The sequence below is a fragment of the Xenopus laevis genome, chromosome 8S (genome assembly GCF_017654675.1).
Source record: "Xenopus laevis strain J_2021 chromosome 8S, Xenopus_laevis_v10.1, whole genome shotgun sequence".
NCBI lineage: Eukaryota > Metazoa > Chordata > Amphibia > Anura > Pipidae > Xenopus > Xenopus laevis.
This window is the reverse complement of record NC_054386.1, coordinates 37,114,680-37,128,130: the sequence shown is the minus strand read 5'-3', so window position 1 is coordinate 37,128,130 and position 13,451 is coordinate 37,114,680. Positions and strand designations below refer to the sequence as shown.

The window sequence follows — 13,451 nt, the reverse complement described above, 5'->3', positions numbered from 1 at the left end:
TATAGAAAGTGAAATCATTTCAAATATTTTATCTAGCATGAATAAAGATAACTAAATAAAATACTGGTGACCATGAACCCTATTAACCCAATAAAACAGAATAGAAAAAAGGACGCAGCTGCCTAATCTATGTATGACTGGGATAAGTAGAGCAACAGGGATGTCATTTAAAAGGCAGGTTGATGTGCATTTAGGACACATTGGACTACAGGTATGGAACCTGTTATCCAAGATGCTTCGGACCTGGGGTTTTCTGGAAAACAGATCTTTCCATAATTTGGATCTTCATACCTTAAAGGAGAAACAAATGCCACTAAATCTTTACATACCCCTCCATGCAGATTCTGTCCATCGGAGTTCACGGGCGCCATCTTTAGCTGCTTCAGTAATCTTTGAAATGAGAACGGAGCTTTGGCAAGTTTCGTGAATTTTGGCGCATGTGCAGTTGTCGTGAAACAGAAAATTGCTCAAACTGCAGATGCACCGCTCAGTCTGCCTCATTGCGAAGATTACCGGAGAGAATAAGATGGTGCCCGTGAACTCCGATGGACAGAATCTGCACGGAGGGGTAAGTAAAGAGTTAGGGGCATTTCCCGGCGGGCAGCTAGGCTGGGGGGGGGGTCTATGTAGGGTAGGGTTTTTTTAATTAAGGGTTTGTGTTTCCTTTAAGTCTACTAGAAAATCTTGTTAACATTAAATAAATCGAATAGGCTGGTTCTGCTTCCAATAAGGATTAATTATATCTTAGTTTGAATCAAGTACAAGCTACTGTTTTATTATTACAGAGAAAATGATATTTTCAAAAATTTTGATTATTTGGATAAAATTCCGTAATTTGCAGCTTTCTGGATTACTATTTCCCAATAACGGATCTCATACCTGTACTATATTTGCCACAGGCAGATCATGTAATTATTGATCAATGTAAACTAGTAATTAAAATACAACTATGAAGATTTTTATTTTTTAGATTTACCTATACTAGATAGTAATTAAAAGTTACACATGCCTTAAACATGTAGGGGACAAGGTAAACATACACATTGTTCACTAGAATTGACAGATGGAATTTAGTTGTCTTTTAAAGTAAAAAACAAAATTATCACAAACACAAAAATGCACATGACTGGGGGCAGCTGGGAAATTGACAAAATGTCTAGCCCCATGTCATATTTCAAAATTTAATATAAAAAAATCTGTTTGCTCTTTTGAGAAATGGATTTCAGTGCAGATTTCTGCTGGAGTAGCACTATTAAAGGGGTTGTTCACCTTCCAAACACTTTTTTCAATTCAGTTGTTTTTAGATTGTTCCCCAGAAATAAAGACTTTTTTCAATTACTTTCCATTATTTATTTTTTATGTTTTTTGCAAAATCTAAGTTTAAAGGTGAATGTTTGTGTCTCTAATGTTTGAGTCTGGCAGCTCAGTAATTCAGGAGCAGACTCTAAACTGTTACAATTTTGCAACATTGAGTTAATACATTTCTCAGCAGCATCTCTGTAGTATTAGCAACAATTGTATCAATTCTAACAGCTGCCTGCAATGAAACACAGAGATTCTGCTCAGCAGGGACAAAGATAAGAAATGTATCAACTAAATGTATCCATTTAGAACAGTTTACAGGATCAGCGACCCCCCCTCCCAGAGCTGCTTCAGAAGGAGAGACATGACACTTTACATTTCAATATTAGAAAAACCGTCACACATAGAAAATAGAAAGTAATTGGAAAAAGTTGTTATTTCTGGTGATCTATCTGATAACAACTAGTTGTTTGAAGGTGAACAACCCCCTGATGTGTTTTGAAAAAAACATGTTTTCTGATGACAGGATCCCTTTAAGTGAATATCCTGAGAATCTTTGAGCTATTTGGATAATTTTTCAGGATTCACTGAATAACTTTTCATGCCTTGCATTGCTATGTGACCTCAGTACACTGCCATGTATTGTACTTTCGGACATCGCTGTGAACCAGAAGCTTTGTTAATGTTGAGCTGGCAGAAATTTGTGCCAACATCCTCTACAAACAATTTTTAAAATAAACAGGAGGGTTAACTAGGCTTCAACTTCAACAGCCATGTTGCTGCGATAAAGTTAACATCGCTACAACTTTTAATAGGACAAGCTATAGGAATGCCAGCCTAGATTCCAGTTTAGATTCCCTTTAATAAAACAAAGTACACGACCAATATAATGGGTGGCATACTCTGACTCTGCAGGTCGTCCCCCATGCTGTACTGTGTTTGGATTTTAAAAGATTCCCCAGGGCTTTCTCGAATGGCTAGGAACAGAAAAAAAGCAGTGCAGTTAGTATTGTGTACTGTCCATTGTTACTGTCCAGAAATAATAATGTGGATAATATTATTAATTACTCATTCTGGAAAGGGACTAGTAACAGATAAAAAAAAATTCAAACTATGTGTGGAAAACATTGGAACACATGGATTATATTTGAGCCAATTGATAGGGAATAATCCAAAGACCGGAGATCACCGAGGTAAAAGGAATAATCAATCCCCTACACAATGTTCCCTAAGGGGCACATGAGCTGATTTGAACAACCCAGAGCAAAAAAGTCAGAGAGCAGCCACCTTGAGTTGCCCAGTATGCCTCTGCCTGACCCATGGCCCTATCTAGCAAACCACTTTCTGGAGCTGGTTTGAGGCAAAGACAAGCAAGCTGAAACATAAAGAACACAAAAGTTATACATCAAAACCATTTCCTATGTACTTGCTGTCATCAAACTGTCAAACTAAGGCTAGGGCCACACGACACTCCACTATCCCCCTGCTCCTCTTCTCATCCTCTGCCTGAACCCGAACGGAGGTCACGTTTTCGGGTGCAGGCATCGCAGCAGAAAAGGAGAAGCGGATTATCCCAAAACAAAATATATGGGCAGGGAAGCTGGCAAATGTACTGTAATACTTTTCCTGTTGTTAACTTCTTTATAACATATGTAGGCATGCATGTGTATTTAAATAGCACTACTTGTATATGGAGTGCTGCACATTAAAATAATACAATGAATAGAATGAATAGACACCGATAGTTGAATATAAATACAAAATTACAGTTACATTCCAGATTCTGGAGTGCAGAGTGTAATGAGGCTATGAGGCTATGAGGCAAGCCATCCTTTCTGACATACCTGACTCAGACTCTTGTAAGAGAGCTAGTCCACATGTCATGTACTGAGGGCCTAGGAACAGGATCTGATATATCAGGAGCATGGTTAGCTAAGCATGTTTGTTCATGGCAAGACTAAGCAGTGGAAAGGCTGAAACACTTGCCAAAGGCTAATGTCAGACAGGGTATTTTATACCCTACTTCAATAAATTGGAAAACAGCAGCATCTTTTGTTACCAATACCCAGTGGTAATATGTGGGAAACACAGCAGTGACACCTGGACCTGCACAAAAATACGCTCAATTAAGCATATATGAGCATAAGTTTGTGTGCCATAGCTACGTTAGTATTTCCATAGACAGTTAAGGGATCTACTATCTAGCGATAGGGTTGTATTCTTAAAGCACCTGAAAAAAACTTTTGCCCAGTTCTTCAGGCCTAGCAATACCATTAAAATAAAAAAATAAGAAGAATAACACCCAATTCCTATAACTGGCTATGTGACCGTTGTACCTGCTGCTGGAGATGAAACTCTGTTAGGCTCATTAGTTAAAGCTGAATGTAGACCAATGTAAGGAGCATTTTGGATTGATTGTCATGGGTTACTGACCTAGTACAAATGAGCCCCAGCCAGTGGCGTAACTAGCTGTTACTGGGCCCCATAGCAAATTCAATTTAGGGCCCCCAAATATTGGCCTATTTTACCAAGATATATTAAAATTGCTCATTAATTAGGGTCTCACTGGGCCCCCTACACTCCTGGGCCCCCCTGCAACTGCAGGGTCTGCTTCCTCTATAGTTACGCCCCTGGCCCCAGCACTTCTTCCACATGTTTGATTGCAGCTTAGTACCTTGTATCAAGAAGCCAAAATTACACAATAACCTTTGTTAAAGGAACAGTAACGTAAAAAAATAAAAGTATTTTAAAGTAATGAAAATATAATTTAGTGTTGCCCTGCACTGGTAAAACTGCTGTGTTTGCTTAAGAAACACTACTATTGTTTATATAAATAAGCTGCTGTGTAGCCATGGGGGCAGCCATTCAAAGGAGAAAAGGCTCAGGTTACACATCAGATAGCAGATAAGCTCTGTCTGTCTAATGGTGTTAATCTGTTATACATTAGTTAACCTGTGCCATATAGCCATTTTTCAATTTCCGCCATTGCTCCACAGCAGCTTGTTTATATGAACTATAGTAGTGTTTCTGAAGCAAACAGATCAGTTTTACCAGTGCAGGGCAACAGTACATGATATTTTCATTACTTTAAAGCACTTTCATTTTTTGGTGTTACTGTTCCTTTAAAGAGATAATGGCAAGATGTCTGACACAGGGAAGGTAAGTAGTATTTGCTGACTTGTCTTACATGGCCATTTATTTGATTTAGAACCAGTGGTGAAGATGAGAGAAATTAGATCCCAATCTGAGTTTGCTATACTCTTAAACAAAAGTAAAAATTATTATTGAAAGAGTCAGCCAAACAGGAGGTGGCAAATATGTAGGTGCCAGAAAGCTTTGAAAACAAAAGGCAACTAATGTTTATTTAATGATATTGATTGACGCTAGTGTAAAGTGGTCCAAAACTTTTGTTTTGTATTGTTTTATTTTACTTCCACATTAGGGATTATTCAGAAACAAGTTATCAAGAAAATACACCAATGCATTTCCCACCAGTATCTTATTTAATCAAGCAAAATTTTCTTGTAGACTTAAAAGGCATGGTGTTCCACAATGCAGAAATACCCCTTATCCAGAAAAGGCCTGTATCCCATACTGCATATGCCTAACTATAAAACAGTGACAACTGCAACAATGTTTCTATAGATCAGTAACTCGGTTCTGCACCAAGAAGCTCTTTCGATGGAACATAACAATTACACTCCTTAGCCTGAAAAGCTTATATATATCTAGGAAATACAAATTATCCCAGATATACCCTTAAAGGAAAACTATACCCCCAAAATGAATACTTAAGCAACAGATAGTTTATATCAAATTGAATGACATATTAAAGAATTTTACCAAACTGGAATATATATTTACATAAATATTGCCCTTTTACATCTCTTGCCTTGAACCACCATTTCGTGACTCTATCTGTGCTGCCTCAGAGATCACCTGACCAGAAATACTACAACACTAACTGTAACAGGAAGAAGTGAGGAAGCAAAAGGCAGAACTCTGTCTGTTAATTGGCTCATGTGACCTTACATGTGGTTTGTATGTGTACACAGTGAATCTTACGATCTCAGGGGGCGGCCCTTATTTTTTAAAATGGCAATTTTCTATTTATGATTACCCAATGGCACATACTACTAAAAAAGTATATTATTATGATAATGGTTCATTTACATGAAGCAGGGTTTTTACACATGAGCTGTTTTACTCAGTATCTTTTAATAGAGACCTACATTGTTTGGGGGGTATAGTTTTCCTTTAAGATTTTAATAGCAGTGATTGTTTTCTGATGCATATCATTTACATATTCTGAACTATTTTATTATTAGCTTTGTCCAAGGTGTGTGCTATACCCAACCCTTATGTATTTGCATTACCTAACATACACATGGACATAATAAAATTAATTAAGGCAATATGTGGAGCAAGTGTCAAAATGTATAAATTTCATTATACTTAGGTGTGGTGAGGAGTATAAAAGACATTGTACCTTTTAAAGTTAAAGGGATCCTGTCATGGGAAAACATGTTTTTTTTCCAAAACGCATCAGTTAATAGTGTTACTCCGGCAGAATTCTGCACTGAAATCCATTTCTCAAAAGAGCAAACAGATTTTTTTATATTCAATTTTGAAATCTGACATGGGGCTAGACATTTTGTCAATTTCCCAGCTGCTCCTGGTCATGTGACTTGTGCCTGCACTTTAGGAGAGAATTGCTTTCTGGCAGGCTGCTATTTTTCCTTCTCAATGTAACTGAAAGTGTCTCAGTGACATGGGTTTTTACTATTGAGTGTTGTTCTTAGATCTACCAGGCAGCTGTTATCTTGTGTTAGGGAGCTGTTATCTGGTTACCTTCCCATTGTTCTTTTGTTTGGCTGCTGGGGGGGGAAAGGGAGGGGGTGATATCACTCCAACTTGCAGTACAGCAGTAAAGAGTGATTGAAGTTTATCAGAGCACAAGCCACATGACTTGGGGCAGTTGGGAAATTGGCAATATGTTTAGCCCCATGTCAGATTTCAAAATTGAATATAAAAAAATCTGTTTGCTCTTTTGAGAAATGGATTTCAGTGCAGAATTCTACTGGAGCAGCACTATTAACTGATTCATTTGGAAAATGTTTTTTTTCCCATGACAGTATCCCTTTAATAAAATAATATTCATAAATATTAATAAAAAAGTAATAAGTTAATAAAACAACTTCTAAAGTTATCATTTACAGAAGGTAAAATGCCATAAAAACTTGATCTCCAATATTGAGAAGTAATGCATATAGTAAGTTCAAATAAATCCAGCTTAAGACAGAAACCTATGCCTATATATGTGGACTAGTGAATACTAGCTATATTTTTCTAGTACTTGATGTCTCCAACATTTTAACATTAGCAACTTGATGGCTAAAAAAGGTATTTTTAAGTAAGAATAAGCACTATATTTGTGTTTCACAACACAAGGGGTGTTATATCTGCACATAGATGATACATTTTGCAGAAAAATCCCGTCAATCACTTGAGTATTTCCTTTACTCTGAGGAAATAATTTTTTTTAAATGTTTCCAGTAATGGTCACATCTAACTGCAATATAAAATAACTGTAAAATGAATCTAATAGCAACACATTTCCTGTTCCATTGTGGCTTTAGAAATTCGTTGTGATATCATTGACTACCTCGAATATTTAACAGCTGCGATAAGAAAGACAACATTAGTTTATGCTGGTAGCAAAGCCAAGCCCACTTCCCTAACTTTCATAACTAGCACTGAATATATAATGACATAAATGGGGCTTCCTAGAATATAAAACTATGGCTAAACTAGAGGTTCTGAACTTGTGACTTGTAAATTTGTATTTAGCCTTTATTTCTTTATTTTATGGTTATGATTTTAATATACATGTTCTGCAACGCTTCAGCTTGGCATGCAATTGTCTGGTTATGGTGGTTACCAACCACAGCAGCCATTTCATTTTTTTATAAGGTAAAATAGTGTCATATTACCCAAAAAGTGCTGTAATAATGACAGATTCACTGCATAGTAAGTTCCCAAGCTTACTTCCACTTGCAACATAGTAAAAGTTAATTCAAAGGTATACCTCTTCATTCATTAGCAGCACTCTGAATTAGGTTAAAGCCAACTGTTGACTGGTTGCTCTAGGTCACAGCACCTTTACATTTATGCTAGTGAATGGGGCTCCATTAACACTACCACATAATACTGTACAATTGTAAAGGGTCAGCTAAAGATCAAATAAAAAAAAAACTCACACAATGTCAAAAAAGAAACACAAGCTGTAGAACAGGTTGGCAAATACAGAGCCAGAAAAACATGAACTAACCTGCAATTCACACCAGGCAACTTCTACCCAAGTTTCTGTGTCAAGTCCTTTGAAGACTGTCTTAAAGGCCCCACGACCCAATTCAATGTCAAACTTTAGAAATCTGCCACTTGGAGAAGTAGCCACGGCTTTCATTTCAGCCTCTTCCTCCATCTCCTTTTCACTTTTCTCTCTAGGAGAGTCTTTACAGGCCTCTGAATTAGCTTTGGCTTCATTTTTGCATTCCTGTGCTGTACCAGTTGCCTTTGTTGTATGAGCCTCCATTGGCTGCGGGCACAGAGGATCAGTGCTTTTCTCATCTTTCAGGGACTGTTCCAGCATCCGGTCATCCTCTGTAATATCTACACTTTTTCTGAAGAAACGTTTCTTTTCACTGGTCCCTGCAGAGGAGCAAGGTTTATCACTTTCCTCCATGCTTTCTTGTTTGGTTAAGGAATCTTCCTGAGAGATCAGATTATTTTGCAATGAAAAGCCAGCTGGTTTGTCAGATTCATCTGTACTTGCGGGCTCTCCGGAATCTGTAGCCATCACACACAGGTTATAAACTTGCCACAAACTACAAAAACAAGGGTTTGTTTAAATGAAGATCTGTGTAAAAAGAAAAAAAAGCGAGTGTGAGAGTTGTTAAATATGTCCCTAATATTAACAACACTAAATTAACACAAATACTATTTCACAGTATTGTGCATTTAAAGACTACAAAGACAAACAAGGGGACAAACTGGTTTCAGTTGCAACAAATAAAAAGGGGTTTCATAAAGGAAAATATCAATTTATCAATAGATACTGCCAAGCAATTCACAATAAAAACCTAATATAATGGGATGAATAGAAACACAATAAAATAATGATATGATGACATGATGAGATGAAAAGAAAAAGCTGCTCTAGTCAGACAATGGCACACTCAAACAAAGGAAAAAGGGTTCTAAAGCGACCTCAACCATGGCCGGTATCTGCTATATGCAGCCTATTTCCCATGAAACACAGTCCTAACAGCACCTAGCATGCCATAGACACAAGGCAACACAACTAAGAGCAACACAGGACAGATACCATGGGCAACAAATCTACTGGAAATGTACGTTTTCCCGCTGGCAATTTACAAAATGTTTTGGTTTTCCAAAGTTGCCCGACTTTATATCATTGCCAGTTGGAAAATATTTCCAGATTTGTTGTCCGTGGTAGTGCAATTTTTAGCCAAGATGACATCTCCCCCCTATGTGCCATTGCTCTAAACCTGCTAAAAACAGGATCAATTGTTGCGGATGAGTCTAATCCCCTACAAAAAGATAGCTAAATGTACCTGATTTGGCTTTACCCCATCCTGTCCCCAAGCAGTACCACTCCAACACAAAGATACATCTTAACGCCAAAGCAACACAAGCAAAGCAACTATATGCAACATAAACAATTTGTTAGGAAAGATCTGCTTTTCAAGTATTTGCAATATGTGAATTTAAACAGAGCTGCAGTGATCCTGGGAAGGAAATCTGCCTTTGCTCCTCAACTTTCAATTTTCATGGTGCACTATATACTGAATATTTTATAAAATGTGGCCAAAATATTAGTGCTTTAAAACAGCTCTTCTAAATGCATGATGCTTGGGCAAAGGGTCTAAGCCCATTTCTGGCAATCTACTCCCCTCCAGACACTGCTATTCTCAGCACTCCATCAGCAAATGCTAGATGGCCCTTACTGTCATTGCCCTGGTCTATGCCACTGCTAAGCCGAAGTAGAACAAATGGCAGCCTTAACTTGATCCCTAACAATAAGTCACTGCAGTCTAATTAGAGCAGAGGGTGTATCCGGAAAGACTTGTGACATAAATATACGGCTATTTTAGTTCTTAGAACACTTGCCCTTTAGACATCTGAAGAATGCTTTCTACTGTTAATTGTCATTCGTGCACTCAGTATCAGCTACTAGCCATTCTATGGCATACAATTCTTTATTCAACACAAATGCAAGTATGGGACCAGTTATCCAGAATGCTCGGGACCAGATCTTTCAGTAATTTGGATCTTTATACCTTACATGACATATAGATAACTTTTAATGTAGATTCATATTGAAAAGAAAATTTGTAGTGTCAGTACCACTAAGTCTACTAGAAAATTATGTAAACATTAAATAAACCCAATAGACTGGTTTTGCCTCCAATAAGGATTGATTATATCTTAGTTGGGATCAAGTACAAGCTACTGTTTTATTATTACAGAGAAAAAGGACATCATTTTTAAAAATTTAGATTATTTGGATAAAATGGCGTCTATGGGAGACAGTCTTTTCGTAATTTGGAGCTTTCTGGATAACGGGTTTCTGGATAGCGGATCCCATATCTGTACCTGTAGAAACAGTAAGACTTGTGTGCTATAATCCAAGATAAAAGTCTGCAACAGATAAATTCACATTTAAACCTACAACAGGAAATTTGGGGATTTTCTATACTGCATTAAGAGCATAAGTGCCGCAGGGTAGATTATTTTCTTTCAAATCCAACAGTATTAAAAAAAAAAAAACTTTTGTATTCAGTATCTCAAATTTACTCCTACCAGCACTTAGCATAAGAAAACCAGGAGCCACAGTTAAAGCACAGATGTAGCCCAAAGGGGAGAAAATATTAACAAAAAATGTCCAAAATAAAAAAACTGCAAGCAGTTATAAGCATGTATAAAGTAGCATTTAATGTGCCCTGGAATACCATTAGACTACTAAAGAGTTATCTGTTGAGCTCAAATAAAGGAGGGCAAGCCAACAAGTACCGTGAGCAATGTGTACTCTGAACCTGTAGCTCAGTCCATGTTACAGAAACAGCAAGCGTGAAAATTATACACACACACAATTCAACTGAAAGGGAAAGACAGAATTAACTAGTTAGAATTATACCGCTTCACTAATGCCTGACACCATTCCCTCTGAGCACCCATTGCCTGGTCATGTCTGTACTGCAGTCAACTGTTTGCAGCTCATACACCTGCACTTTATTATTAATATAAGAAGCCTTTCCCAAAAATGAGTACAACTGGACACGTGGAAGACGCAGGTGAGCACTTACTATGCAGCTGCATGTCATGCAGTAATGGGGCAAGGATGTGATGTATAGACAGAAAGGAGAAATATTTCCAAGGCTCTGGAAAAATACACAGATGCAGCGAGCAACCTATTGGTTTCGATATAGATCAACTCATTTCTCAACAATTACATTTTTTTTACATTCCTCAACCAAAATTCTACAAAGTGATCTCAGTTAAGAGTTATTTTAAAGATAACTGCTACTGAAAGCAGGGCCTGTATGTCCCATACTGTTGTCTGCACAGACGTTCTGACTTTTGAAACAAATTAGGAGACCTGTGAAGAAGGCTGAATTCTGCTACATTGTGTCAAGAGACGGCTCAAAATGCTTGTTTCAGTTGGTGTTTTTCATTAGGCATTTTATTATTAAACATTTTATCTTTTGACTTTTTAAGTTAAAACATTCTGCATCTACCTAACAGCCACATGCCTTGTATATCAAGCTTGGTTTCTCTCCAAAAACCTACACTAATTATTAGGGATGCACTGAATCCACTATTTTGGATTCGGCCAAACCCCGCAAATTAGGGGTGGGAAGGGGAAACCATTTTGCTTCCTTGTTTTGTGACAAAAAGTCATGTGATTTCCCTCCCTGCCCCTAATTTACATATGCAAATTAGGATTTGGTTCGGCCAGGCAGAAGTAAGGTACATCCCTTCTAATTACAGCATTAAGAGGCATGACAGCCCTTATTCGACCACAGACAACTTTAGAAATCACTTTTAATGAAAGAATAGGCAAAAATACCTTCACAAATGAGAGATGATAAAGGAATTCTTAACTTGAGCAGAGTAAGAAAAATAAAGTATTTACATGCAATGAATACACTTAGAGGGTTATTTATCAAAATCCAAATTTAGCTCACTATTTTTGAAAAGCCACTCTGACCAAATCCACATATACCTTTCCCTGTATTTATCATTACATTTTCCCAAAAAAATTCTTGTGCAGAAAGATAAAATTGTACAAAAACCCAAATCCGCAACTTTTTTCAGAGTTGAAGCCCCAAAAAACAAGATTTTTTTCAGATTTGAAGCCTGAATTACGCAATTTCGGATTTGACGCCTGAACACCGTGACTTTTTTTGATTTGTCGCCCAAATACCATGACTTTTTTGGAGTTGATGCCCAAATACCGTGGATTTTTTTGATTTGTCGCCCAAATACCATGACTTTTTCGGATTTGACGCCTGAATACTGCAACTCTACTGGAAACCCAGCGCAAATCAGGATATCTTCTGGACATCTGCCATTGACTTCTACATGAACTCGCTGGTCTGAAGGGAGTACTTTTTTATACTGCCTTTTCACATCATCTGAGGTTTTTTTCCACGAAAAAATGGTGGTTTTCCCCTTTAAAAGTCCAACCAGGAAAAAAAAAAATCGGACTTAATAACCACCTTAGTCATGTGCAGCCCCAGTGTTGACAGATGAAACATGGAATAAAAATAAAAAACGCCAGAAACAGCAGCTTTTTCTTGGCCATACCTGAAAGTCAATAGGTGCACAGGAATATGATACAAATACAATACAATACAGCGCAAGCACTAATGTAGCTGGTCTGCAGTCCCCAGGTTCATTCTCTGGAGCAAAGCAGCAAATTCCTCTTGGAGGAATCCAAGCTGCAGGCCTAAAGAAGCTATAAAAGTTTAGACACAAGTTAAACCAGTCTTTTTTCATTTTGAGATGAGCTCATCTGACACCCGTAGGCACTAGAGAAAAATTCAGTGTGGCTACAAATCATGTGTAAATATAAATGCATATATCCATCCTGAATGCACGCTGCATTATTTTTTCCAGGCAGCTAATGCACACACCAATCCTTTTTTGAAGCAATTACTTAAAGGTGAACTAAAGCTTAAAAAAAATTAAGCTAGAATTGCTACATATGTTTTGGCAACTGTTTCAGTCTAAGGCCACCACAGCCCTTTAGCAGAGAAATCTGTTCTTACAAAGACCCACCCACCAAATCCCCATCTTTATTTTCCTGCTAATCCACATCAAATTGTCTGGGCTGCTGTTACTTAATTGAACTTGGGGAGCAACCCTCAATATAATGTATTATTGAATGCTCTGTAAAGATACACATTTATTGTTATTTCTATTTTTTATTACTCATATTTCTATTCAGCCCCTCTCCTATTCATATTCCTATTTCTTATTCAAATCAATGCTTGGTTGCTAGGATATTTTGGACCTTAGCAACCAGATTGCTGAAATTGCAAACTGAACAGCTGCTGAATAATAAGCTATACAGATATACAAACCCGTTATCCAGAAAGCTCCAAATTACGGTAAGGCCATCTTTCCCATAGACTCCATTTTATCCAAATAATCCAAATTTTTTTCTCCTTAATAATAAAACAGTACCTTGTATGTGTTTTTAATGTTTACATGGTTTTCTAATAGGCTTAAGGCATGAAGATCCAAATTACGGAAAGATCTGTTATCTTAAAAGCCCCAGGTCTTAGGGTAGGGACACACTGGGCGATTTGGGGAGTTTTAGTCGCCTGGCGACTAATCGCCGCGACTTTTCTCCCCGAATGCCTCCCCTCGCTCTGTGCCTGGCTAAAATGAAAAATCGCCTGCGCTAATCACACGCGGCGATTCGTTTTCCGAAGTCGCCCGAAGTTGCCTCATGAGGCAACTTCGGGCGATTTCGGAAAACGAATCGCCGCGTGTGATTAGCGCAGGCGATTTTTCATTTTAGCCAGGCGCAGAGCGAGGGGAGGCATTCGGGGAGA

At 37.7% G+C, this 13,451-nt stretch overlaps 1 protein-coding gene across 9 annotated transcripts in view; it reads right to left on the bottom strand.

Moving 5' to 3' along the window:
• The window catches only part of wnk3.S (WNK lysine deficient protein kinase 3 S homeolog), a 76,020-nt gene that overhangs the window by 56,924 nt on the left and 5,645 nt on the right, over positions 1–13,451 (bottom strand). For all 9 annotated transcript variants that reach the window (XR_005963867.1, XM_041575020.1, XM_041575016.1 and 6 more), the window contains one exon: positions 7,634–8,221. Coding sequence is in view for 8 of the 9 variants with exons in the window: in XM_041575020.1 (XP_041430954.1) it covers positions 7,634–8,161 (528 nt within the window). In the remaining variant the exon portion in view is untranslated. The remainder of the gene's footprint in view (positions 1–7,633; positions 8,222–13,451) is intronic.